The sequence below is a fragment of the Osmerus eperlanus genome, chromosome 7 (assembly GCF_963692335.1).
Source record: "Osmerus eperlanus chromosome 7, fOsmEpe2.1, whole genome shotgun sequence".
Classification (NCBI taxonomy): Eukaryota; Metazoa; Chordata; class Actinopteri; order Osmeriformes; family Osmeridae; genus Osmerus; species Osmerus eperlanus.
Window position 1 is genome coordinate 20,566,448 of NC_085024.1, and position 22,186 is coordinate 20,588,633.

General features: G+C 43.1%; 3 protein-coding genes and 1 pseudogene across 6 annotated transcripts; 3 read left to right on the plus strand and 1 right to left on the minus strand.

Annotated features, from left to right (window-relative positions):
- Positions 1-318: 318 nt before the first annotated feature.
- Positions 319-13,289, plus strand: ptpn6 (protein tyrosine phosphatase non-receptor type 6). Its single transcript, XM_062465810.1, is given in 17 exon segments — positions 319-336; positions 547-571; positions 1,861-1,983; positions 2,421-2,567; positions 2,569-2,613; positions 5,581-5,770; positions 6,905-7,021; positions 7,111-7,236; positions 8,160-8,256; positions 8,443-8,522; positions 9,096-9,239; positions 9,393-9,524; positions 9,989-10,143; positions 10,909-10,976; positions 11,208-11,359; positions 11,818-11,882; positions 12,781-13,289. Coding segments are annotated over 16 exon segments (1,752 nt in total). The 5' UTR covers positions 319-336; positions 547-563; the 3' UTR covers positions 12,884-13,289.
- Positions 13,290-13,513: 224 nt separating this feature from the next.
- On the plus strand, positions 13,514-16,561 carry rbp5 (retinol binding protein 1a, cellular). Its single transcript, XM_062465921.1, has 4 exons — positions 13,514-14,002; positions 14,443-14,627; positions 15,134-15,235; positions 16,099-16,561. The coding sequence occupies exons 1-4, from the start codon at positions 13,927-13,929 to the stop codon at positions 16,150-16,152; spliced, it is 417 nt and encodes a 138-aa protein (XP_062321905.1). The 5' UTR covers positions 13,514-13,926; the 3' UTR covers positions 16,153-16,561.
- LOC134023638 (trypsin-1-like) overlaps positions 15,090-22,186 on the plus strand; it is a 35,290-nt pseudogene continuing 28,193 nt past the window's right edge.
- Positions 16,216-21,997, minus strand: LOC134023613 (tumor necrosis factor receptor superfamily member 5). Of its 4 annotated transcripts, none has more exons than XM_062465883.1 (8): positions 21,433-21,997; positions 20,985-21,113; positions 20,400-20,546; positions 20,196-20,286; positions 19,872-19,948; positions 19,611-19,724; positions 17,584-17,655; positions 16,216-17,139 (listed from the first exon to the last, which is right to left on the minus strand). In XM_062465883.1, exons 1-8 carry the CDS (start codon positions 21,503-21,505, stop codon positions 16,925-16,927), a joined length of 918 nt encoding a protein of 305 aa, XP_062321867.1. In that variant the 5' UTR covers positions 21,506-21,997; the 3' UTR covers positions 16,216-16,924. The 4 variants fall into 4 exon arrangements, with proteins under 4 accessions (XP_062321867.1, XP_062321865.1, XP_062321866.1 ...); XM_062465881.1 differs by having other exon boundaries at positions 17,521-17,655; positions 21,433-21,974; XM_062465882.1 differs by having other exon boundaries at positions 17,584-17,658; positions 21,433-21,967.

Genomic DNA, 22,186 nt, shown 5'->3' on the forward strand with positions numbered 1-22,186 from the left:
TGTTTTTGTGAAATAAGCCGCAAAAAGGAAGGAAGATGTGATAGAACGAGAGAGAAACGAGGGGAGGGACAGTGGTGCAAGACTTAAAGATGCCGTAAGCGGAATTGTCATTTGCTTTCAGAAGGAGCTGATAAACAGTAAGAGTGTTTTTTCATACCTTCCTACTGCGTTGTCACAGATAGAGGTGAAAAAGAGGGTTGGATAGACAGGTGCGTGGGAGAAAAAGAGGAAGACGGTAGTCTCTGGAGAGTAGTCTGTAATTATTGCGTGGAAAGAGATAGGGTTAAAGAGTGGCAAAAGGTTAGAGACGAAAGGATGAGAATAAGAGACAGGAAAGTATGATAATTAAAAGTTACGGTATGAATATTTTAAAAGAGGAGTTTTATTACATCTATTGATGTGAGACGTTGAAATCTTCACCAGAGAAAATGGATAGGTTGACTGTTAAGTATCTGTTGCATGAAAGTAGCCGTTTTCGTTTTCTTATTGATTTTGTGCTCGCACCGGAATCAGCTCATTCTCCTGTTCTCTTTCCTCTCATCCCAGAAGGTCTGAAGGTGAAAATGGTTCGGTAAGTTGTGTTTTACTCTCTCGACTGTTTTTCGCTCAGTAGCCCAACAGCAGCTGCAGTCCTCAAACTTCTGTTTCTTGTCCTGCTTCCTTCTCCTTTCCTAACAGAGAAAAGAAAGCGATAAATTCTGATGTGCTGCATTTTGTGTTTTTCTTCATTCACATTTTGAAAAGCAGACAGTAAATACTAATTCTTCCAAGTATATTTATTGTAGATTGTCATCATTTAAATCTTTGATGGCAGTATGTCATACAGTGCTATATTGGTGATATATAAAATATGACTATTTATCACAAAAAAATACATGAGGATAAGATCAAGCATTTTTCTGGGTCACTGTCACTGAGCTAATGTCAGGGATTCAGGATGGTTTTAAACAAATGACCGGTTTCCTCCTAAGCTTTCACATTACGTATTAGAAAAATACTCTCTCATTGTCTGGACAGTGTGTCAATATACGGCCATGTCAAGTCGATGTCACCGTAGATTTGAATCCTGAACCGATATGCAGCGGAGAACTCACAGGCCCTTGTGTTTATCTTAACCACATACACTGCAGGACCTGCGCTACATCATTATTTTTACATTTGAAAGGATTTTTTTAACCATAAAGCTTGATGCTGTATAACCACCAACCACCTTCGGTAAAGCTCAGGGTCTATATCTGCCCTCTAGGAATTCGAATCTGTTCCACAGACGTGCATCAAACAGATTGTACTCAAAACAGATTTTTTTTTTCTCACAATGCAACTTTTTAAAAAGTCAATCTTAAAATACAGCTATCCATCCATTCATCCATATCCATCCAGCATTGCTATTGGTGGAAAAACTCCAATCTCAGAATAATCTCTGTTATATTGTATCTGTTGCTGTCCTGTGTTGCTTGGTGGGTCATGATGTAAAAGTAGTTATTACTACTGCAGAGCCAGACTGAACAATACTTAAGACAAGCGTGTTTGAAGTGCACATCACGTATGTGTGTGTGTGCAGGTATGTTGGTCTACAGAGGCCTAATCCAGGCATGGGTGTCTTTGCATTCACAGGGTCTCTGTCTGATCTTGGCTTTTCAACAGAAACCTACCTTACTGCTTAATGTGTCTGTGTGTGTATCAGAATCAGAATTTGTTTTTATTGCTATGTAAGTTTTAAAACAAACACAGAATTTACTGTGGCAGGAAGGTTGCATACAATAAACATATATGGATCAAAAAAAAAAAAATTAAAGTAGAAAACGTATAAATAAGATTTTATAAAGTCTAATACTAAGCGTGTGTGTGTTGCTTCTGCAGGTGGTTCCACAGAGACGTGTCAGGCCTGGATGCTGAGAACTTGCTCAAAACGAAGGGTTCCCATGGCAGCTTCCTGGCCCGGCCCAGCAAGAAGAATCCTGGAGATTTCTCTCTCTCTGTCAGGTAGATGCAGTGATGTATTCTTTCATTCATTCTTTCATCCTTTCCTTCATTCTTTCATCCTTTCATTCTTTGATTCTTTAATTGTTTCATCCTTTCTTTCATCCTTTCATTCTTTGATTCTTTAATTGTTTCATCCTTTCAGTATTTCATTCTTTCAACCTTTCATTCTTCATGAACTATTTAGCAGTTTTTTTTTGCAAGTGTCACGCTTTGTTTTCTGCTTTGACCTTTTCTATCTCCCTTTTAAAATTCATCTTTCTCTTCCTCTTATTGGTGTCTCTGTTACCTTGGGAAGGAACGCACTAAACAGCCGGTCTTGGCATACTGATATGTGGATTTTTTGCAATAATCTACTGGCATTAATATCATTTTCAAACAGCATTTAGTGACTCTTTTCATCTTGTCACCTTCTCTGTCCCTTGTCCCCTGTCCTGCAGAGTGGGAGATCTGGTGACACACATCCGTATCCAGAACACGGGCGACTACTATGACTTATATGGAGGGGAGAAGTTTGCCTCATTGTCTGAACTTGTGGAGTATTACACTGCAGATGTCGGCGTCCTACAGGACAGGGATGGCACCCTCAAGAGCTCAAATACCCCCTCACTGCTCCGATCCCACCACAGAAAGGTATGTTTGCTGTCGTTGAGCAAACTAACTGAAATAATGGGTTCCAAGATGGCAACTACCAGCCTATCTCTAACTCTGTTTAAACTAGACTGGAGCATTCAGAGGTGTGCTACCTTGCCTTTGAAGGTCTCGTTTCGGGGGTGACTGTATGTTTCACCTGTCACCTTTACATGGTCTCTGGAACTACGAGACGTCCGGTTTATCTGCATCTCTGTGTATCTGTTTCTGTGTGGTGTCAAAAAACTAAAAAAGTAAAAACACAAGTAAACACCCAGTGTTGATTTTAAACCCACAAGTCTGTCTGTTTATCTGTCTGTCTGTCTGTCTGTCTGTTTATCTGTCTGTCTGCATGTTTATCTGTCTGTCTCTCTGTCTGACTGTCTGTCTGTTTATCTGTCTGTCTGTCTCTCTGTCTGTCTGTGTCTGTCTCTCTCTCTGTTTGACTGTCTCTCTCTCTCTCTCTCTCTCTCTCTCTCTCACTCTCTCTCTCTCTCTCTCTCTCTCTCTCTCTCTCTCTCTCTCTCTCTCTCTCTCTCTCTCTCTCTCTCTCTCTCTCTCCTCTCTCTCTCTCTCTCTCTCTCTCTCTGTTTATCTGTCTGTCTGTCTGCCTGGTTGTCTGTTTATCTGGTATGTATGTCTCTCTCTCTCTCTCTCTCTCTCTCTCTCTCTCTCTCTCTCTCTCTCTCTCTCTGTGTCTGTCTCTCTCTCTCTCTCTCTGTCTCTCTCTCTCTCTCTCTCTCTCTCTGTCTGCTCTCTCTCTCTCTCTCTCTCTCTCTCTCTCTCTCTCTCTCTCTCTCTCTCTCTCTCTCTCTCTCTCTCTCTCTGTGTCTCTCTCTGTGTCTGTCTGTCTCTCTCTCTCTCTCTCTCTCTCTCTCTCTCTGTGTCTGTCTCTCTCTCTCTCTCTCTCTCTCTCTCTGTTTATCTGTCTGTATGTTTGTTTATCTGTGTGTCTCTGTCTGTCTGTTTATTTGTCTGGCTGTCTCTGGCTGTCTGTCTGTCTGGTTGTCCACACGTCTGTCTGTCTGGGCTGTGAGGTGTTGTGCATCCTCGAGGTTTAATAATAATAATAATAATAAAAAATTGTATTTGTATTGCACTCTATTTACAGCAGTCTCCAAGTGCTACAAAGCATATAGTAATACAAATGAAAACGAATCAAATGTACAATAAACACATATGGAGAATCAAAGTTTAATAATAATAAATATAATAAAAAAAGATCAAGGTCAATAAATAATTAAAAGCAAAACCCATAAAAACACATTTAGTGAAAAGCTTTTTTTTAAAAGATATGCTTGCTTTTAGGTTTAAAAACATCTGTCACCTGAGGGGCCCTAAGACGGTCAGGGAGGACGTTCCACAGCCTAGGCATCAGACGCAAAGGCCCTGTTTATGTATCATGTATCGTCACAAACTGTGTTCCATCATGAAATTAGAAAACTATCCTTTGTAGACATGAGAATGCTTTTAAATGCATATTTACGTCCGGTTATTTTTGTGCTGGTGGTTGTATTGTTTTTCAATGTGTGCGTGTTTGTGTGTAAATCACTCTGTTGTACCCTTTCACCCCCCCCCCCCCCCGCCATGTCAGTTTTTTTAACTTCCCCTAAATGCTGCGGTTGGAAACTTGAAGTTTTGACACATCTGAAAGCAGTGACCAGACCCTTCGTCTTCCTCTCTTGCAGTCCTCCACCATCCTCTCTCTCTCTCTCTCTCTCAGTCCTTCCGGATCTCTCCTTCTTTCACTTCTTCTAAATACATTTTTGTTTATCTGTGGACAGTCTGCTCCGAAGTGTACAAAAAGGAGAGTTTGTTCTCTAGTCAGTATTAACAAAAGAGAGAGCATGTTTACTGTACAGAGATATCAAGATAAGCTACATATCAGAGTTACTTCAACAGAAGTCTGTTTAATTCTGTGGCTAGGAGGTTTCAAGTTCAGATTTCCTATTTGATATTATTTCCTTGATGCTTCCAGGGATAGAGTAGAGTGTGCTCATGTGTGTCATTCTGTGTGGTGATTCCTGTCACGGCAAGTTAAGCATTTTGAAACTCAAAGTACAATGATTTTTCTTTTTCTTCATAAACTACAAGGTCCATCAAGCAATTATGCATAATGTATATCCTATCCGTACGACCACTTGATTAACCCGTGTGCATGACATGGTGTCCAGCCTGACCAAGGGTGTAGTCAAAAGGAAACAGTGTGTGAAAGAGAGGGGAGATAGAAGTGTAGTGTGAGATGTCTGTGTGTGTGTGTGTCTGTGTGTGTGGTGGAGGGGGGGTGGTTGTAGCTGGGGGCTTAGGTTATAAATACGCATGTTGTCTAGAGCCACGAAATCTTGTCATCAGAAATTTTTCCGACCGCAATGCAGGAAGTTCAGATGAAGAAATTGAGAACTGCACCTAAATTTAAAACAACACTGCAACAGGCTCTCGAGTAGAGGCTCTCCCGCCACAACGCACACGCGTGTACACACACGCGCGCGCGCACACGCATGCGCACGCACACACACCCCTCTGTACTGTACTTACTGGAGACATTAATACCTCAGTTGACACTGTCAACAGTCTATATTGGTCATCCTTAAAATAACATGACATCATTTACTACATTCAGTGCTGAAATTGTGCACCTTTGACATATTGAATAGAATGTATGATGTTGTTGTAATGTCTTTTCAACACAGTCTGTTCCTCAGCATGAGCCTCTGTGATACTTGTAGAACATCTTAGTCCTTAATCATCTGCTGCGCTCGGTTTATCAACCATTCTATGTGCTAAATTAATAAATGTTAGCGTATGCATGACTATATGTGTGCTGCACAGTGTGGTTCTGTGTTAGCTTTGTAGAATGCATTTCTCAGGCCCAACTTGTGCTCCTCTGTGTTGAGACGCACAAGGATTTTGCAGACTGTAGTTTGTGCTTCATTGATTCTGACCATAACGTGTGTGCCTGTCACCTTCTAGGTGGTTCCATGGACACCTGTCAGGCTCGAACGCGGAGAAGTTTCTATGGGAACGGGACGAGCCGGGGACATTTTTGGTGCGCGAGTCTCTGTCCAAGCCGGGAGACTTTGTCCTGTCCGTTCTGACGGAGGAGAAAAGCAAAACACCCAACGGAGGGAGGAGGGTGTCCCACATCAAGCTCATGTGCCAGGTGCAAGCTTCTGTCTTAGACTGTGTGTGTGTGTGTGTGTGTGTGTGTGTGTGTGTGTGTGTGTGTGTGTGTGTGTGTGTGTGTGTGGGTGGGTGGACTCTCGAAAGTTATGGAGAAATGTGAACCTAGCATCACCCTTCAGTTGTGTGTCACCATTTTAGGGGACATTCCCAAACATGCACGTTATTATGAAAAAAGTCCAGCTTCCCTTAAATGTTTGTGCAATGGATAATATACAGATCATATACAGGGTCAAACGTATTTTCACACAAGCGACATGTATCCCTGAACCTACTTCCTTTAACAAGTGAAATTTCAGGTTGTTCAGAATGCAAATTCGTTACTCAGATCGATGAGCTGTTAAGTCATGGCATGTGTTGCCGTCGGTCTGGTTTTCATAGCTGATGTACCTATCTGTGTCAGCGGGCTCGGCTAGTTATTTTAAGTTGTGGTTTGTCTCATGTTCAGCACTTCTCAGCAGTCCTTTGTGAATGAGTTTCTTTGTTTAACCGTGGATTACAGAGGGGTTAATAAGGCCTTGCACAAGCCCCCACAAGGACAAGGATCAGTTCTGGGTTTGGGACTGTTAACTACAGTGTCGGACTGTGTGGCCAGCTGAACATGATTACATCAGATTAGTGTAGATTAGATTTGTGTCATGTATTCCCCCCCACAGATAATCCAGGTACTATTCACATGCTAGTGTCACACCAAACAAATTATCACCAACCATGTCTGTTTTGTTCAGTCCTGTGCAGTGAATCAGAATCAGAATTCGGTTTATTCGCCATGTATGTTATACAAACACGGAATTTACTGTGGCAGGGAGGTGCAAACACTAAACATATACAAATCTTAAATTAAGTAAAGGTACAGAAGTTTAACTATTCCTAAGAACTAAACAATCTAAGAATAAAACGATTTAAATATAAAATATATATAAAGTTCCCTGTCTGAACATGTCTAATGTTAGGAGTTTGCAGCCAGTTGAATTTCACAAGATGTTATCTAAGGACCGATTGCTAATGGTCTTCGTGAACTGAAGTGGTTTAATGTGTGTCTGATAACAACGTTTATTCTTCTGACACAGAATTTGATGAGGTGTTTTTGGTGTGTGTGTGTTGGTGTATCCAGAACAACAGGTACACCATGGGGGGCTCAGAGATGTTTGACACCCTGGCTGATCTTGTGGAGCATTACAAACGCAAGGGCATCGAGGAGATCTCTGGAAACTGGGTTTACCTCAAACAGGTACGAGAAACTCACACCGGGTTCAAATCCCTCACAGGACATGGTTATCAGTGTCATTTTTATCGATGGTGGATTGGATCCTTTCCCAGCCATATTACTCCACCCGTGTGAATGCGGCTGACATCGACAGGAGGGTGAAGCTGTTGGACCAGATGGCTGAGAACCCAGACGAAGGAGAGAAGAAGAGCAAGGCCGGATTCTGGGAGGAGTTTGACGTACGTTTTCTTTCACACTAAATAATAATAATAATAAATCAGCTTTATTTTTTTAAGATTGTATACAGTACTTTGCAAAAGTCTTGGCCACAATTTTTTTTTACGCAAACATGCACAAGCTAGCATGTTCATTTGTGGTTGGAAACTGATCATGTTTCGAAATGAGCCCAGCTAACCACTTAAAAGGTCACATGGTCCTGTTCTTGTTGGTATGGTAGCTTTCCTCAGTTGTAACAACAAGAGTCATAACGCACTTCTAATTTGGCTTGATTTAGGGTCACAAGGGAGAATGAATTGAAAAAGAGGCTTCCTTTTAAATATCCAACATGCAAGGCCAGATTAGAACCCCAAAGGGCCCCTGGGCACTGAAGTCTGCCCCACCCCCCCCCCATACTTTTTTTGTTGAAAACTAACTTTTATTTTATTCCGATTGGTTAATTATCAACATCAAGGGCCAAGCAAGCCTTGTGTAGACTGTTTTCATGAAGAAAAAAAACATTTTAAACAATAATAATAATAATTGTCTGCTCACGGCCCAAGGGCCCCTGGGCATGTGTCCAGATTGCCCATATGGTCGATGCGGCCTTGTCAAGAGGACAGCAACTTCCTGTGCTATCAATCCTGTGAATGTGGTTTTGATAAAACATCACACAGGACTGCAAAGTTGTCAAATGAAACCGCTGAAAATGTCATAGAGGCCTAGTTTGCAGGTCGTTTTCTTAATTAACCGTTGTAGATTATTTGTATGGTTTGCTAAATTAACATGTGGCTTACAGTTAACATGTGGCGCTTACAGTTAGGTGGCAATTCCCCTAACCCTTAAGACTCACAGTTATGTTGCCCCCATGTGGTCATAGACGGCATCGCAAGCATCTAATCTTCGTTCCCCTTCCTGTTTTTCTTTCTCTCTCTTTTTGTTTAAGGCCCTACAAAAGTTGGAGGCGAAGCTGAAGAAGAGCAGGGAAGAAGGAATGAGGCCAGAAAACAAAAGCAAAAACAGATACAAGAACATTCTTCCCTGTAAGAACCTCTTCTAATTCCAGTACTTTCTCTCATCTGATCTCATTCTGGGTTAGTGCAATAACGCTAAATCAGAATCAGAATCAGAAATCAATAAGTAACGGCACTCACAGTTTTCTCTTCTTTTTCCCCCTGTTGGACATACGACCTCTCCCCCCCCTCTCATCCCTCCATCCCCGTGATCAGTCAATGAGAGCAGGGTCATCTTGGAAGGGGGAGATCCCAATGTTGTCGGTTCAGACTACATCAACGCCAACTATGTGAAGGTAAAGACATAAAGCTACACTCACTCAATGCCACGCAATTTCCACTGCATCTTTGTTGTTCCAGTTGTCATCTTGTCTCAGTCTGATGTTCTTGATCTTAAACTGAAACGAGTAAAAACATGTTCCGGGGCCGCTGTGTGTGTGTGTCTGTGTGTGTGTGTCTGTGTGTGTGTGTCTGTGTGTGTCTGTGTGTCTGTGTGTGTGTCTGTGTGTGTGTGTGTGTGTCTGTCTGTGTGTGTGTGTGTGTGTGTGTGTGTGTGTCTGTGTGTCTGTGTGTCTGTGTGTGTGTGTGTCTGTGTGTGTCTGTGTGTCTGTGGGTGGGTGTGTGTGTGTGTGTGTGTGTGCGGGTGTGTGTGTCTGTGTGTGTGTGTGTGTGCGGGTGTGTGTGTCTGTGTGTGTGTGTGTGGCTGTGTGTGTGTGTGTGTTTGTGTCTGTGTGTGTGTCTGTGTGTGTGTGTGTGTGTCTGTGTCTGTGTGTGTGTGCGGGTGTGTGTGCGGGTGTGTGCGCGTGTGTGCGCGTGTGTGCGCGGGTGTGTGTGTCTGTGTGTGTGTGTGTGTGTGTGTGTGTGTGCAGAACACCCTGCGGGAGCAGGACCAAAAGGTTTACATCGCCACCCAGGGCTGTCTCGCATCAACCGTCAACGATTTCTGGCAGATGGTGTGGCAGGAAAAGACGACGGTGATCGTCATGACGACGAGGGAGGTCGAGAAGGGGCGGGTCAGTGACTGCGCCGCCTCCTCCTAGACACTCCTAGTTTCAACCCGACTAATCAATACCAATCCACACGGTGTGAGAACGAGAAAGACAGAAGAGGGGTCTCACTTCCTGTAGTGACACGCTCTCCCCTCTCCCCTGTTGTGTCACGTGCAGAATAAATGTGTCCCCTATTGGCCCGAGCTTCAAAGCTCGAAGGAGGTAGGGAGGTATGTTGTGACGTCCACGTCAGAGAGGGATGCCAGCGACTACAAGGTCCGCATCCTGGAGATCTCACCTCTAGACCAGGTACCTACACACAGGAATGTACGCTCAGGTACACACACACACACACACACACTTGTGTTTCGGACAGTTCTCACACCCAAGCACAGAGAGACATCTCACGTGGATAAAAGTGCCTCCTCGTGGTTTCTTAGTTTTCGTTTCAAGAAATGCTTTGGTTTTGATCGACGTCTTACGGTATACGAACCGTGTCATTGTCATAAAATAACATTCCGTATTTACTATTTAGGCAAGTGAAACAACCCTTTATGAATGAGGAGTCAGGTGGATGAGCGGTTAGGGAAGCGGGCTAGTAATCTGAAGGTTGCCAGTTCGATTCCCGGCCGTGCCACATGACGTTGTGTCCTTGGGCAAGGCACTTCACCCTACTTGCCTCGGGGGGAATGTCCCTGTGCTTACTGTAAGTCGCTCTGGATAAGAGCGTCTGCTAAATGACTAAATGTAAATGAATGAACTCTCTGTCACAGTCGAGTTCTCCCCGGACTATCTGGCACTACCAGTACCTGAGCTGGCCAGACCACGGGGTCCCAGATGAGCCAGGGTGTGTGCTCAGTTTCCTCTCCGAGGTTAACAGCAAGCAGGACGAATTCCCTGGTGCCGGACCAATGATCATCCATTGCAGGTGACGAACAGCTGGCTCAGCCAGTAGGGGGGTACAAGGGGCCGGAGAGGGGGGAGGGAGACAGTGATGACACACAGCTGCGATAGTACAGAATGTACGCAACAGGTTCCTCAAACTGGGGTTTTGAGTGAGCAAGAGTCTGCAGCTATCAGGAAGACAGTGTTTTGTATCTGTCCACCGAAGTATAGTATTGATCAATAGATATGCTAGAGCAGTGAAATATTTTGTCTTCTCCTAAACTAGTGTGGAATTAGAATACATTTTAAGATTAAGGTTTTTCTTGTTGTTTAGGATTAAGATTAGTTGGCTTTAAGTCAACCGACAGTTTATCCTATAGGAATTTGTCTCTCTTTTTAATCAAGAATAGCAAGGTTACTCTTTTTAAGACAGTCATATGACTATTTCATGTGCAAAATGCTTCCTGTGTTAGACTGTTTTTTCACTCTTAAAAATACAGCTAAACCACAAACACAACTACATTCAGATGGCAACCTGTTAGTAGCAAAATAGTACCCATCCAGTCCGCTCCGAGTGTTTGTGCTATGACACCTACAACACCTTTGTGTTGTATTTCCACATAATGTTAGAAACACTCCCATAGTGCATGGATGATGAAACATTAAAACAGATGAGGGGGAGCATGGTGCAGCGGGGATATTTAGATCACATTAGGTAACAGAGAGGGGAAAAAAAGACACAACTTTGCAAGACTGTTCCAGAACAATCAGAACATAACTGACCATGTTTTCCTCCGTCCTTGTTCAGTGCCGGGATTGGTCGGACGGGCACTTTTGTGGTGGTTGACATGATTATCAAGACCATTGACACTAAAGGTGAGTTCCAGTTGATAAAAAAAAAATGAAATCTTCATTTATCATTTTTTTTTCTTCTTTTAAACAGCCATTAATCTCCCGATTTATTCAGTTATCAGTTATCTCTTATCTCTCCTTATCCACCTATCTCTGTTTCCCTCCTCTTTCTCTGTCCTCTCTCTCTTTCTCTCTCTCTCTCTCTCTCTCTCTCCCCCCTTCCCTCCCTCCCTCTCCTTCCCTCTCTCTCTCCAGGTCTGGACTGTGATATTGATATCCAGAAGAGCATCCAGATGGTGCGAGAGCAGCGCTCCGGCATGGTGCAGACTGAGGCCCAGTACAAGTTCATCTACCACGCCGTCTCCTACTACATAGATGCTGAAAAGGCCAATCTCCAGGCGTCCAAGGTGGGGCAGGGAGAAGGGGGGAGAGGGGAGGGGGAGAGGGGGGGAAGGGAGGAAGACAGAAGGAAGGAGGACAGGAGGGGGGAGGTGTTGGGGAACAATATGAGAAGTAGGGAAGGGACAGATAAGTGTGTGTGTGTGTGTGTGTGTGTGTGTGTGTGTACAGCTATTTATGTTAGCTATATTACGGAAAAACAGACTAGGCAGAAAAACAAGATCTGGAAGGAGAGAAGTGTCCGGGGTCATAGGTCAATGATCTCTGGTCAGTGTTGTTTCCATGCGTTTCGGCCGTGCTGATCGAGGTCTACTTCTGCAGGAACGGTCCTAATCAGTTGCTGCGTTGTGAAATGTGAACATTGAAACAGAAAAAGATCCAGACACTACACACGATGTCTAGGCAGACACCATGACCTCATTGTGCATGTGACTCATCCACCTAATCCTCTTCCCATCCATTCCAGGAAACTGAACCAGAATATGGAAACCTGAAGCCCATGCATCAGATAGCAAGCCGAAAAGTCTCAAAGTGAGTGTGTGCACGCACATGTGTGTATGCACTATGTATGTGTGCACCTTATTCCAAAGGAACCCAACAGTTCTGTACACGTCACCACTTCCCATTCTGGGTCAAGGTTCCCTCAGTCACAGTCCACAGCTTATATAAGTGAGGCTCTGAGGACAAGCAGAGTTGTGCAATGTCTTGATTCGGACAGAGGGGAGTTTCTGAGAAAGAACTGGACAACTCTTACAAGCCCGACAATCTCTCAAGCCCTAATGACTGTAAGCCTCCCTGAAAATGGGACCATTGTTTGTCGCTAACCCTGCTGCTCTATCCACTCTCCACAACTCTTTATTGTCATGAATAATGGGCATGTTTGTGTAACCAGTGAAGGTAATACAATTGGCCCCACTGTACCTGCTGGCTGAGGGTGGAATGGATCAATTACAAAAGACGACCCTGAACATTCACTTGCCCACCAGCACATGCAGTCACAAAACATGGAGGCATCACGGTCCGTGTAGTATGTAGAATGAAACTGTCGTGTTGTCACGCTAGATCATGTTTCAGTTCTGATTCCACTCAGTCATTGACTCCATGCCATCATGTCGTACCCACTGTTAGAAACGTACACCGACTGAAAGCCCAGCTCTCCCCGGGGCATCGTGTCATTTAAACTGGGTGTCGAACACAGGTCAACACAGTGTGAAGTTGGCACAGCCCAACATAGATGGCATGCTGCCCTCTGTGAGTTGGACGGCTTTTCATTGGTTCATGTTCGGTAGATCCATCTAATTACCGGACTGTACTCTCTCTTTCTAATGGGTCTGAGTACACAAGCTCTCAGATAAACAAACTGGCGCACAACAGGTGTTTAACTGTCCCACAACTGATATTTAACTGTCCCTGTTCTCTTGTCTTTCAGAAAAAAGGAAGAAACGTATGAAAATACATCAGTAAAAGGGAAGAAAGACGTGAAGAAGCAAAAGTCTGAGGAAAAAAAAAGTGGTTCAGTAAGGAAGAGATAAAACTGAAAAATAGGAGACATTTTAATTTCCACATTTAGTCATTTAGCAGACGCTCTTATCCAGAGCGACTTACAGTAAGTACAGGGACATTCCCCCGAGGCAAGTAGGGTGAAGTGCCTTGCCCAAGGACATAATGTCAATTTGCATGGCCAGGAATCGAACCGGCAACCTTCTGATTGGTTTCCACCAATGATTGTTCTACATTGAATTTGATATTTTTCTAAACTTTTGTTAGTTCATGGTTCTACATTTTTTATATATATATATTTAGAATACAGCCATGGTGATTTAACATTAAAACATGCGTACCCTATAATGTAGATTAAATAAAAACGGTAAATGCTTTATGGAAATGTTTCTATGTACATTGAGATTTTAGTGACAATAAAGAGAAAATAATCCCGTATTTTTCTACCTTTCTCTCTGTATTGTCCCTATTTTGTGATTTACATTTTATAAGATATCACTTGTAGTCGACAACAAGCCTCTAACCACGCTGAGCGAGAGGAAAACATTTGGCGAGATGAATTAACTTTCCTTCTCCTCCCCCTCTCCTTCTCTACATGGGGCTACAAAAGTAGCCGGTTCTACAAAGGAAGTATAAACTGACTGGGTAGAGAGGGAATGCCTATTAATTAACGCGGAAAGGGCACCGTCGACGTTCCCAAGCTGAGAAGAGGATTAGTTTAGAAACGTTTGCATAAAGCCCTTTGGGGCTGACCAGGGAGGAGTTAAACTGATTTCTCTCTGATTGAGAGAGGACAGCAAATAGGAAACTTATAAAGGTTGTGCAACGTGCGACCGGAGAACACAGGAATCTGAGTGGCGTGGACACTGCAAATTCGAAGCGTTTCGTGGAAGTACAGTTGTAGACCGACATACAAAGTTGCATAGGTGCTATTAAAATAAAAATGCGGTAGCGCTTCAGCGATTTCAATAATAACTGGTTCGTTGGCACAGACTAAACGATTAGTCGTAGAGAGACGAAAAGGCGGTATATATTTTTATTATTATAGTAATCTACTGTAATTAAATAATCGAAAATGGCAAAACCAAATTACACCGGAACGTTTCATTTGGTTTCTCAAGAAAACATGGACCCTTACCTCGCAGCTTTGGGTAAGATGACTCAAGTTTTTAGGTACAATTGTATGACAACTTTGCAACATAATAACAATTTAATGTGCAACAAAGTACAAAATCTGAGACGGGTTGTTAGGCTATAGTATTTCTCTATGTACATATCTCTACATGTAGCAGTCAGTATCATATTTTGTGCAGACAGTACTGTTTGCTGAACAGTATTACACCAGATGAGGCATTTTCATTCCCTCTCAAACCACACCCTCAAGCCACATCTATGGATTCATCATTTAATGACAGATTGACCTGCACATGACCTCGGATACTCAAATTACATGTGAATGTGATAACGCACAAGGCACACATGGTCACACTGTTAAGGCTTAGAGACGCCTCATTAATTCTGTGGCAATATATTGATTAATTTGTATTTTGTGTCTCCTCTCTCCCTGCCTCTCGCTCGCTCTCTTCACCAGATATCAACTTTGCTTTGCGCAAGATTGTGTGCCTGCTGAAACCCACCAAACAAATCAGTCACGATCCTGCGACCGGGGACGTCAAGATCCGCACCATCACCACCTTCAAGAACTTTGACATGGATTTCAAACTGGGCCAGACCTTCACAGAGGACCTGGGCCCCGTGGATGGACGTGTTTGTCAGGTGTGTGTGTGTGTGTGTGTGTGAGGCTTTTAGTTTGTTGCTACTGGTTCTCACGTTTTTCAAGTTTCTTTTTCATCTGTTAGAGATCATGTTAAATGTACGACACCTAATTCTGTTTACTGGTAAAACACGTTTTTGTTTGACAGTAGTACAGTGGTTAACGTGTGTAGACAAGACGAGAAAAAAGTGTGTAAATACTGTATGTGGCTAGGGTTAGGTGGCTGAGCGGTTAGGGAATCGGGCTAGTAATCTGAAGGTTGCCAGTTCGATTCCCCGCCGTGCCAAATGATGTTGTGTCCTTGGGCAAGGCACTTCACCCTACTTGCCTCGGGGGGAATGTCCCTGTACTTACTGTAAGTCGCTCTGGATAAGAGTGTCTGCTAAATGTAATACGTTCTGAGAGCATCCCCTGTTGTGATTTTGGGTCAAAACCACCCCCAGTGGTTTGGGTTTCTCAGAACAGACGTGTGTTATTGTGGACTAACTTCCTGGCTTTGTACTGGCAGACCACAGTGGACTGGCAAGGAGACAAGCTGTTGTGTGTGCAGAAAGGAGAGAAGGAGGGGAGAGGATGGACACACTGGCTGGAGGGCAACATGCTGCATCTGGTGAGGATGAAGAGATGTACGGAGGGATGCAGGGAGAGGTGCTAGAGGGAAGGTAAACAGCGGAAGAGGGGAAAGGAAGAACATTCCGTGGGGAGCAGAAGAGGATATGCAAATGACACTAGAGTAGCGTGGAGGTTATTCACGGGCTTGTTTGCACAATCGTACATTCAGGGATAATTAGGTTGGGGTGTTTTTTCTTCAACCCTTTTTGCTGCCTGTCGAAAAAAGGGGGGGCCAATGAAGGAGGACAAAGACGAGAAAAGCACTGCTTTGTATAAAGAACTCGACAAAGTTCTGAGGGAAAACAAGTCTTATAAAACAAACGACCAGTCTCCTCTGTCTCTCTGGTTAAACGCAATTAAGATTGGAAACAAACAGTCAGCATTGTTTCTACTGAAGACTTAACTCTCACATACGCATAATACCTTCGTCATGGAGTAGCTTGAGAAAACAATAACCTGTTGGTGCTACTTTGAAATCCGAAAAGAGAATTAGCTAAGAAATACCATGGAGGATCAAGCAACAAGGGGTGGATTTTACAAGTTGCACAAGGTGGGTGAGTAAGGACTAACATGGAACAGGAGAATGGTCAGTGAGTGGGGAAACCACAGAGGGAGGGAGAGAGGGATATGAGTCGTTGGTGAAAGGGTGGATTATGGGGTCAGGAAAAAAGAGGAAGGAGAGAGAAAATGGGGAACATTTTGTGTTTTGATTACAGGCCTTGTGTTGAGTGATGTCATTAAATTCTCCTTTGATGTGTCTATGTAATCTAAGTCGGTGTCAATCACCGCTATCTCTCTCTCTCTCACACATTCACACCCCTTGTGTATGTGTCCTTATCCTGTTTGTTCTTTCCTCTGCAGGAGATGAGAGTTCAAGATGTGATTGCCAAGCAAGTCTTCAAGAAAGCTGAGTAAAGTGGTTTGAAACAGTTACATTAAACTCTAATGTTTCTCATTCAAATACAGGCTTGTACTCTGTAAGTGCCATAGTTTTTTAATATAATCATTTTCAAACATAACTTGGACAGAATTACACTAAATTGAAGACCTATGAGTTAAAATCTTGTGTATCAAAAACGGTACTTTTCTTGACATGTTATTTCACGTATGTAAAGTTAGTTACTTACTCAGAATATTGCACGTTTATGTAACAGATTGAGAGCGATGGGTACAAAGCAGAATGCAATGTGTAAACATTACCAATGCATGTACTGCTATTGCACTATAATGGTTCCAATGGTGAATGTCTTCTTGTTGTACTGTAAGTGTACCAGCTGTACATTGAAATAAACCATATCTTGCTCGATGCTAGAAAACAGCTATAGTTTTCTAAGTTGGTTATTTTTCTATTTGATTGTACACTCATTTTCACTAACAGTGCATCATTTTCTCACAATAAATATTGCGCAAGTTTCAGTTGCAATAAGTTGCCGCAATACAAGATTTGGCAAAAAGCTGTTGTCTTCCTATAGATGAACAACCACTCGTAAGAAGTTGCCATCAATTAAATAAATACTTAAGAGTAACTATAAATAGAGTACTTTGTGCAACTTTTATCTTGCCAACAGGGGGTGATAGACAACATAACAATGTCTTACAGTCCATGTGTCTGTTCAGGGTTTCATGTTATCAGCTTGTTTAGGGACAATGTCAATACCAGGAGCGTTAGTGAAAGTTGAATCTAAATCTATGTCCCGCCCCATTCATCCTCCTGTGGTTCTGATGTCATCCTGACTAAGGAAATCGTGGAATGTCCATTCACGTCATTCACCGATTGGCCCGATTGATCCATCAATGGTGTCCTTGAAGGGCCATCGTTTTCTATGTTACAATGTTGATGGTAGGCATTCAGCACCAGAGAGTTCCCTGAGGGGAACAGGAGGTGGGAGTTCACGGTCTCACCTAGACAGACATCCACACAGAGATGAACATAAAGAAGAAAGAGTCCCTGTAAATCACCATAGCCCATTAACACTTCCCTAAGATGGATCTGTTTCCCCATGGTGTGAACTCATTAATGAGCTTTGGAAAGGATTCAGCGCGTCACTGGATAATGACACACACAGCCTTTAAAATGACACACATACTTTAAAAATGGAAATGGTTACTGTAATAGCCTGACTTTGAGATGGACTAAAAATATCAGTAAGCCATTAACACCGGAATACAGACTGATGGAATGACACTGGTCCTCAGATCGTTGATTTAATCATATCTATCCAATGGCATCAATATTATCATTTGGCTGGCTAGTTCTTTTATTTCATGGAATCGCTTGAGTACCTGAGTTGACAAAAACTGGCTTCAGCCTTTTCTCTCCATCACAGGTCTCCTGGCAGTGTTTACCTAACTCTGGGCATGGGTACGGAGGCTCTGTGATGACCACTGGCTCCACAGTCAAGCGACAGGGGCTGGAGACTGCTGTCAAACAAGAAAGGACAAGTCAGCCACATCTCACATTTGCATTTATTAATTTAGCAGACGCCTTTATCCAAAAGGTCATTTGATACGTGCAGCACACAGCCAAGCACAGTTTGAAAAATATTGCAATGGTTGATGCCAAGGAAGAGCCTTTGTTACAAGACACTGCAACAACATCACATCTCAAATACAGAATAACATATCTCTCGCTTTGCCTTTTAAGACTAGCTGCCAATACTTTTCTTTCTCCTGATGTGATGGAAGTTAAGTAAGATGGTCTACCACAATAGGCTGTTCTGTAACTCCTTCTTGCCTTCTCATGGTGGATGGGATTGCTTTTTACAGTTAGATGACAGTGGCGTTGTTAGATCCTTTTTACTGGGGCACGTGCACCAGTAAAAATCTGCTGTGCCCCGGTAAAATCTAAAGTTACTTTATTAGTCAGTGCATTAATTTAGATTGATAATCCCAGACGTCGGACTCGTCAGAATTGAGGTAGGCTAAGAAAACATTACAAAACTAAAGAAAGTTTCTAAATGATAGGCCTACCGATCATCGTATTTTGACTAAAACATAAAAACAATATTATACGAAGCTCAAAAAACAGTATTTGCGCTCAAATGATAGCGAAAAAAATGTGCGCACACGCATTAACTATTGATGTCCCTGCCAAAGCTGATATCAAACTTGCATCCCTGAACTGTTGTATAATGGGTTAAGCAAGGGGAGTTTCTATAGCCTAGTAGTGCATTGTGTGCAGCAAGCTTGAAAAAAAAAAAAAAAAGGATATGAATAGGGGCCTGTGCCCCAGTAGAGTTTTATGTATATCAACGCCTCTGTTAAATGATACATATGAAGTGTGCTGTCAGATCTGGGAGTTGGGGATCAGAGGGTTGTCTCTGGGCATTTCCATGACCACACTCGTCGTCTATTAACCAGAAATTGCGGTGGTTTAAGATGAAAAATAAATTACAAGGTGACTGATATTGTTTCAAGTCACAACTGTTTCCTTGTACAGTAAGAACCACATCTGGTATGTGCGTCACATTTGTTCAAATAAATGTGTCAAGCTTAGTTAAGAAAAGGATGTGGTTGCGCTTGCTAGCTACATCTCTCATGCTTCTTGACACAACTTAGAAATGTTCTCCAATCTTACTCAAGAACTTAACAGAGATGTCTGATCAAACCATAAATAATATACACATATTGTATCCTCTCTGTTTAGTATTTGTCTTCTTATACCCTAAGACAAATACCCTAAGAAGACAAATACTAAACAGAGTAACCCTAGTTGTCCTTGACACTTGTGGTAGCATGACTGACATTACAGATATTCTACGAAAGTTTATATCGTCATGGGGTAATTTTCTCCCTGCATACCTGCTCTGCTAATCTTTTCGAACAATTTAGTTGTGTTCTGTCTGCAAACTGTAGGCTTTAATTTATTATTAGGGATTACAAGTGAACTACACGTGGAACAAGTGGAGCTACTTTCAGCCTAGCTACAACGTTCGGCATAGCTCATCGGCGTCTTTGATCTTGTAACTGTAAAAACCGCAGTGCGAAGCGTCAGCCTCCGCAAGACACCTCATGTTTCCTCTTACCACAAGCTCTACATCTGACATCCACCTACGCATACTTTTTAATGCGTGCTTTCAACACCTCTGTCACGCACAGAGACCCCCTATGAATGCTGCCTTTGCCTGAAAGTCCTGACTTGCATTGACTGGAAGTAGTCACCAAACCACAACCATGCGTAATCCCCCACACCCCCTGAGGACTTTCCTCAGGGGGTGTGGCGGACAAACTTTATTGTCCGCCAAGGGGCAATGTGTTGTACAGCACAGAGCACATTAAAACACACAAAAGTAACAAAACAAACCAACTACAACACAACAAAACAAAAGTGTTTTACTGTTAGTGTTCAGTAGTGACACATGTAGGCTACCGACCTGTATGGTAGGATTGGCGCTTCATCTTCCAATAGATAACGCAGAACAGAATGATGAAGATCGACGTCACCACCACCCCTGCCCAAAGGCCAGCAGGTAACATCCAGGAACACCCTGACAGAGCGACAGAGACGTCATCAAACGAACTGATCACGTCCAATGTACTTTGTTAGAAACGTAGTCGCAGCATAACGTGAACGTTATAGTTCAGTATGATCTCATCTTTAGAAACCTGACTTGAGGTAACAGGAAGTGACATACTTGGTATGACGGGACCGCACACAGCATCACTGGTATCAGTTCCTTCAGATTTCAACTCCCGTCCTTGTTTCTCACAACTGTGAAAGAAATGGAAACAGTTAAAGAAAGAAATCCAAATGATGAATGTTCGTTCACAAGTTGGTTCCATTTTCTCATATCTTAAAGAGAGGGGTCTGTACGCTTGTGATGGATGCCGAGAAACATCTCGATCACTGTGCAAACACATCTCAGCATTGCTTGTCGTTTCTACTCAATTACGATTTGACAAAGAATGATTCTCAAATGTTCGACGTGCTCTCTCCATAGCTTGGGAAGGGGCTTTACTTGGTGTGGGGTCTGCAGGGAAAAAGATCCTTCTTGGGGCTGAAGGTCCCAGGCAGACATGGGGCACAGACGGTGTCATTTAGGGTGGTAGCTGGTGGTCACAAAGACAGGGTTACACCTAGGGTTAGATCGATCCTAGTCGCTATGAAGGAGCATAGAGATGTACTGGTCGATTATTTTGTGCTCACTTAGAACAACGCTCACCGTGAACTTTGACCCCAGAACCTGGGTTGCACTTGGTCACAGGGCTGCAGTGCTCCTTGTCTTTGTCTAAGAAATAGTAACCAGACACGCACTCACACTGTCTGTCCTGCTCAGGGTGACACTCAGTGGTCGTCTTCATGTGGTTATCTGGGAGGGGGGAGGGGCCAGAGCGAGGGACAAGAACCAACGGCAGACAAGCAGGAGCAGGGAGGAAGAAGACATGGAAATGAGGAGAGGGATAGAAGAGGAGGCAGAGGTGTTTTTTTTAAAGGAGAGAGATACAGAGAGAGGGCGGGAGGGAAGGAGAGGGGGGAGGGTGAGAGGGGGAGAGAAGAGGAGGCAGATATTTTTTTAAAGAAGAGAGATATGGAGGGAGAGAGAAAGAGAGAGGGGAGAGGGAGAGAGGGGCGAGGGAGAGAGAGAGAGGGGAGAGTGAGAGAGTGTTTGGTGTTTCAGAGATTGTGAGTAGAGGATGAAAAAGGGAGGCAAGATTGGGAAAACAGTCATTGTAATATAATAGTACATGAACCCAGGGTCAGAGAACAATGCAGTGAGGAAACACTGCAATAAGGAACTGGGACTTACTGGAAGAGCAAAGGTTTCGACAGGAAAAACACTGATGTGAGAAGTTCCAGTCATTGATATACTGATTGAGTTGGCATATTTTACACGTGGTCGGTTTAGACGGTGTGCAGTCTGTGACAACATGCTGGCCTGTGGTATGGTAGATTAAATATGGAGAGATGGGAGATAGAGAAGGAAAGGGAGAGAGGATGAGAGTGAATGACAACACAAACCCAGAGCATAAGCAGTACACGGTCTCTCCAACCCTATTTCAGGAAGCCTACTGTAGGTCTTGTAGGTTTTTGCGCCCTAATTTGACAAGCTTGATTGTAATAATAAGCTGGTATCGTTAAAGTAACGAACGCAAGCTACGTTTAATACAGTAATCTCCTGATTCTGTGATGAGAAAGTATACATAATGTACTAAACAACTTTGTCATTTCATAAAAATAAACAGCCAATGTCTCACCTTTTGGGCAACGGTTACAACACCGATCCTCAAAACGATATTCCTCAAGTTTGCACTTTTTCTTATCAGCCATCTCTATTCCATTTGAGGATAATCTTCTCGCTGATCTGAGAAATTTTGAGGTTGTTTCTTGTCAATCTCTTATTTTTAAAACGTTTTAAAGTCCTCTAGAAAATGGTTTGTCTGTTTCCACTACCGATGTTCATACACCTGCCAATAAACCTATCATCTTAGTCTTAAGTAAACAGTCCACTCTTTCATTTTTTCCTGTCTGCTCTGGTAACACAGATTTTTCTTTACTCTGCTGTCATCCTGTTCTCTCGGTTCTTCCTTTCAGAGAAGTGATCTGCCCCTTCTTTGTGTCACCCAACTCCTGACGCTTTTCAAGTGGAAACCCCCTCTGACCCTCAGCGGGCTTCATCTCTTCTGTTCCTCCCTCTTTCCTTCCGGCCCCTGCATCTCAGCATTTGCCTCTCTGTATTGGATGGCGTTTCATTTATGGATCGGTTGCTTTCACGATCTGTTTTGTGATATGAAACAGGAAACAAAGCAAGATAATGTGACACTTCCTTTTCCTCCTCCGCCTCTTCCCCCGTAGCCCGCCTGACCGGGTCTGTGTGGAACTTTAAGTCCGCTCGGAGTGCTCTTTTGTTCAGTACAAACTGTGGAGACACAGATGTTCTTCCGATATTACGATTAATACAGACACACGCTCACAGTCCTTCTATCCAATACCACTGTGACCCATGTAAAA

Bases quoted from the DNA above. Each gene is read 5' to 3' on its own strand.
- rbp5 (XM_062465921.1), top strand. From the start codon at position 13,927: ATGGCAAAACCAAATTACACCGGAACGTTTCATTTGGTTTCTCAAGAA. The intron at 14,003-14,442 runs GTAAGATGACTC...TCTCTTCACCAG, and splicing joins CCCTTACCTCGCAGCTTTGG to ATATCAACTTTGCTTTGCGC. The intron at 15,236-16,098 runs GTGAGGATGAAG...TTTCCTCTGCAG, and splicing joins AGGGCAACATGCTGCATCTG to GAGATGAGAGTTCAAGATGT.
- LOC134023613 (XM_062465880.1), bottom strand. From the start codon at position 21,505: ATGGCTGATAAGAAAAAGTGCAAACTTGAGGAATATCGTTTTGAGGAT. The intron at 20,547-20,984 runs GTAAGTCCCAGT...CCCCCCTCCCAG, and splicing joins TCGAAACCTTTGCTCTTCCA to ATAACCACATGAAGACGACC. The intron at 19,725-19,871 runs GTATGTCACTTC...TCGCTCTGTCAG, and splicing joins GTGCGGTCCCGTCATACCAA to GGTGTTCCTGGATGTTACCT.